The sequence below is a fragment of the Pollachius pollachius genome (assembly GCF_949987615.1).
Source record: "Pollachius pollachius genome assembly, chromosome: 19".
Classification (NCBI taxonomy): domain Eukaryota; kingdom Metazoa; phylum Chordata; class Actinopteri; order Gadiformes; family Gadidae; genus Pollachius; species Pollachius pollachius.
The window spans coordinates 8,103,710-8,108,588 of NC_136952.1; the positions used below are offsets into that span (position 1 = coordinate 8,103,710).

At 47.0% G+C, this 4,879-nt stretch overlaps 1 protein-coding gene across 1 annotated transcript in view; it reads right to left on the bottom strand.

Moving 5' to 3' along the window:
- LOC307090233 (melanopsin-A-like) overlaps positions 1 to 2,453 on the bottom strand; it is a gene marked incomplete at both ends in the record, with an annotated part of 14,967 nt that extends 12,514 nt beyond the window's left edge. The window contains 2 exons of the mRNA XM_079756807.1: positions 2,205 to 2,226; positions 2,289 to 2,453. Of these exons, the coding sequence (XP_079612933.1) occupies positions 2,205 to 2,226; positions 2,289 to 2,453 (187 nt within the window). The remainder of the gene's footprint in view (positions 1 to 2,204; positions 2,227 to 2,288) is intronic.
- Positions 2,454 to 4,879: the final 2,426 nt, after the last annotated feature.

A 4,879-nucleotide genomic window follows, 5' to 3' on the forward strand; every position in this document is an offset into this window, starting at 1 on the left:
AGGATCCTTTGACTGGGACTTAGACCAGTTGCGCTGCAGAGCTGCATGTGTGCTGACAATCCTGCACCCCTGAATCTGCCAAGCACACACATGACATATGATTTATCAGCCCATTAATCAACCTATTAATCAGACTTATAATGGCGCTTTCAACATCTCAAGAAGCATGCCAGAGTGAACCAAAAGTCACAGGATCTTATGCACCTGAAAAGTGTGTCTGCTCAACATCAAGCTAGCAGAACATACACATATCATCGAAATATGTGCAAACAGCACACGTATATACACACAAACACAGCTACATACACTATTACTACTATCACTATTCTCTCTCATTGCCTCTCTCTCTCTCTCTCTCTCTCTCTCTTTCTCTTTTGCCCTCGGTATTACATCCGATAGACTCTGTCTATCTCACAAACACACACACACACACACACACACACACACACACACACACACACACACATAAACACACACACAAACACACAAACACATACACACACACACACACAAACACACAAACATGCATTCAATCGCGAAGGACAAAGGTTGTTCCTCGCCAAAGCTTCCTATTTATGTTTGTTTTGCTGTGTTTGCTATCAGTAAATCGCACAGGATGCACACATCATCGCAACAGCGATGACGTGATAAACACACACATTGTCTGTTTGTCTGTATAGGACAAATGGATGCGCAATGTGAAAAGTGGACCATTGAAATACCTACCCAACAGTTTGTGTGTGTGTGTGTTTTTAATGAGAACCACACTGATATTTCATCAGTCTGATAAAGGTAGCCCATAGGCACTAAGGCTTCTTATCACCTGTCCACCATTTGTCATTGAGGCTTAGGTAGAGCCATGTATTAAAGTAGTTATAAAGCCTGAAACACTTTGACATCTGATAAAACACCTTTTGTTGACACCCAAGGTCATGTTATTCTAGAGAGAGAAGTTAAACCTTTCAAAGAGTTGCGGGCAATGCTTTAGCGGTCATTTCAGTGTTCAGCTATCGCTAAGGCCAGCAAGATTACATCCAATGAAAAATAGGGTTTTTCCGATAACTCGTAGACATGTCCGGGGCCGACAGCCGAAACCTGGATGACTCTGACATTTATGGGCTCCCCCGCTGCCAGAAATACCCCAAATTGGTGTGGTTAACACCGACAAGCGACCATCAAATGAGGCGAGTCGGCTGTACAGAGCATAAGTCCTGGAGTTCCTTATGGATTTAAAGGCTGTTGGCCATGCAGAAATGTGTGTGTCCTCTTATTGAATTTGTGATTTCTCCCCATGGCATAATTGTAAAAAAATGTAAAATGCATTAGGAGACAGAAGCCCTGATTGGTTGTATGGGAGTCAAGCTTATGTTGAGTCCTTTTTCTCCTTTTTTCCGTCTTTCTCTACGGCAGATGTTAGTATGATTCTCTGGTGGTCCTCCGTTTGACAGACCTTTGTGTAGTCATCAGTGTTTTGTCCGTTTGCTGTATGGCTGCAATATGGAAACATGTAGACTCATCTTTCACAGCGTAAATCCATACAACCCTAACAGACAAAATAACGGAACAATTGATTGCATAGGATCACTTCAGGGAGCCGTTCAACCCATGCCCAACCTGAATCAGTGTCCCTGTGGATTGCGTTGGCAGCCTCGGACCTAAGTGAACCACTCAGCCTTATTACGACCCTTTTTAGAAAGAGACGCTAGATAGAATACGCGGGAATTAGTTTTAGACGCTTCACGGAGAGTATGGTATGCTAATAAGGATGCTCTGCGAGGAGGACGCACTGTCCTTGCCAAAGTGATAATAAAAACATCCAGGCTCCTGCAAAGACACGTGCGTCGGTGCCACTGAATATACGACACTTACATCCTACATCACTGACAACCTGGGGGGTTTCCCTCCTCCGCTCATTACTTTACAGTGCTGAATGAGCGGAGGACAGATTCCTATACGCACGAGCTTATAGCCGGTGGACTATAGCCTAATTCATGCATAGAGACTCGAGAGGAACGACTTCGTTCCACACATCGTGTTCAACATTTAAATAGAGAGGAGGACACTTCTAATTCCTTTAAGTTATGAACCGCACACACCGAAACCAAACCTAATTTTGCTGACTGTAATGTAAAGTTTAAAAAGTCGTCCCCTCTGTGAGGCTCTTCTACATTCCGCCACATCTATCGGCGTCGCGCATTACGCACCATGCTGGTTGAACTTTATCTGCTGGAGTTCAAACCGAATCACAGTTGAGCACGGTCTAACAAGAACGTGGATATATTACTTACAGCCGTGGAGACAGGAGGAAGATGCATCAGCCGATGCGCACTGACCGAACTTATGTTCCACTGTGCGCGCGTCGAGCCCAGCAGTCCGGTGCCGACGACCGTGTTGGTCGCCTCGGTGGCCGGCATGCCTGTGCTCATCAGCAGGCGAGCATCTATTCCCGACATTCGGTTCACGAAAGGAGGAATTCTGCGACGCGGCAGAGTGTGAGACAAGATGCTGTTATCCTTTAGAGAGGTGTGAGTGTGGGCACCTCTGGCAGCGCAGCAGCAGCAGCAGCCGAGATCTCTGCTTCAGCGCAACTGGTCAGAGATACAGAGAAACCACCAGGACCACGGTCTCCCGCCGGTCCAAGCTCACAGGCTGCCGGCACAGCAGTGGTGGAGTGAGGTGGGGGGGGGGGAAATGTCTCTCTTCTCTCTCTCTCTCTCTCTCTCTCTCTCTCTCTCTCTCTCTCTCTCTCTCTCTCTCTCTTTCTCTCTCTCTCTCTCTCTCTCTCTCTCTCTCTCTCGCTCTCTCTCTCTCTCTCTCTCTCTCTCTCTCTCTTTCTCTCTCCCACCCCCCCTGTCACGCTATCTCTCCCTCACTCTCTTTTTCTCTCTCTATCTCTGTCTCTCCCACTCCCTCTTTCTCTCCAACCAATCTCGCCTTCTCTGTCCTTCTATCTTTCTCCCTTTCTCTTTATCTCTTTATTTTTGTGTCTGTGTGTGTGTGTGTGTCTCTCTCTATTTCTCATTCTTTCTCTCTCTCTCCCTCTCTCCCTCTCTCTCTCTCTCTCTCTCTCTCTCTCTCTCTCTCTCTCTCTCTCGTTCTCTCTCCTTTAGTTCTCCTCGCCTTCCCTTGGACTCTGATAAACACCTTATATACCCTGTAATATTTGCTGGTATTTTCACTGTCTGCTTTCGGCTCACTTAATCTCTGGTGATTTATTCATCCTTTTTAGGTGCTCTTGACTCTTGATGCGTATGTCCTGTTTCTATTACCCTTGGCTTTCAATTATTGATGCCCTCTTTGTGTTTGCTCTGGAACAGTTCATGAGTCTGTAAGTGTTTGTGTTTGTGTGTGTGTGTGTGTGTGTGTGTGTGTGTGTGTGTGTGTGTGTGTGTGTGTGTGTGTGTGTGTATGCGCATGTGTGAGTGTGTCCGCCTTCCTTCTGTTTTGGTGAAGAACACTGGGCCACGTAAGTGTGAATTCACTTACTTCAAAATAAGCTTTTTCTTCAAACATATGTATTGATCCCAGAGTGAATGTCTAGTCTCTTATGCCCTTATTTGCTTTAGTGCAGAGATTCTAAAAACTCCCTTCTCTCATGTTTCTGGGAAGATTTTTTGTTTGTGCGTTGTGTGCGTGTGTGTATGCGTGTGTGTGTGTGTGTGTGTATGTGTGTGCCCGCATGTCCACTTGTAAACATCAGAGATACAGGGACACCCCACCGAATCCATGTCTGATCCACAGCGGTTCAGAAAGACAGGGCTGGCTGAGGAATGTAGAAAGAGCAAGACCAACCTCTTGCAGGAGACTCTGAAAAACACTGAAATACAAAACAGACCCTTTCTACTTCCCCCCCCCCCCCCCCCCCCCCATTCAAGAGGTTGGATAGGAACCCTGGCCCAGTATTCATATTGCCTCCGATCATGTTGTTCTAAATGACCGGTGATCCGTGTTGTGATGTGTTACCAAAAGTGGTGTGTGCTAAATCAATTAACCTTTTCATGCATGAGCTCCGACTGCACATGGAAGCCATTGGCAATGCAGAAGCCTCGGGTGCACCCCTGATCTTCACTTAGCTCCGTCCAATAGAGTTATATGAACCACAGCCCCCTGTTTGTGATGCCCTGTTGGTAGCCACCAACGTATAGTTCCTCTGATGGCCTCCAGGGGGCCCGCGGTGATGGGATGCAAAAATGACCCGGTTGGGATCACACTTGGTTCATCTCCATGTCAGGGATTTTGAAAGGGTCCCGTTTGACAGTTTTATTTCGTTAAAATATGATTAAGGGATGAGGTTTGGCCGTATCCTACTTGGCTATCCTGTTCCACCCCTCAATGAGCTGACTAGGGACAGTTTACGCTGATGTTTGACAAAATCCAACACGAAATCAATGCCTTAATAACAATTATAGCTATGCACAGTACATATATTAGATAATGTGCTGCATGCCACAATAGACAGACACACACGTAAAAAATATACAGAGACACATTGCATAGATACCCCCCCCCCCAACGTCTCGGTAAACAGCACCATGGCGACTCGCGCTCTGCTCTGCTAACTGCGGTACCACATAGCGTGAGAATGTTATTTTCAAGGTCTTCTCCGTGTGTTTCCCACCTCACTCACTCCCTTGTTCTCTCCATCTCCTCCTCCTTTCATGCTCCTCCTGACTCCGGTCACAGAGCTCATAAAACCTGGAGCTCCTGATCAGCCGCCTCGACCCGGTCAGACCGACGCGGGACAACCTAACGTTGTGTACATTCCGCCCTACAGGCAGTAGCCATGCGTTTTCCTCAGCAATAACGGCCCAGATCATCTCTTAACGCCCCAGCTTACACTCCCCATCGCGGGGCCAATCCCCCATGGCTCCCAGGCGGC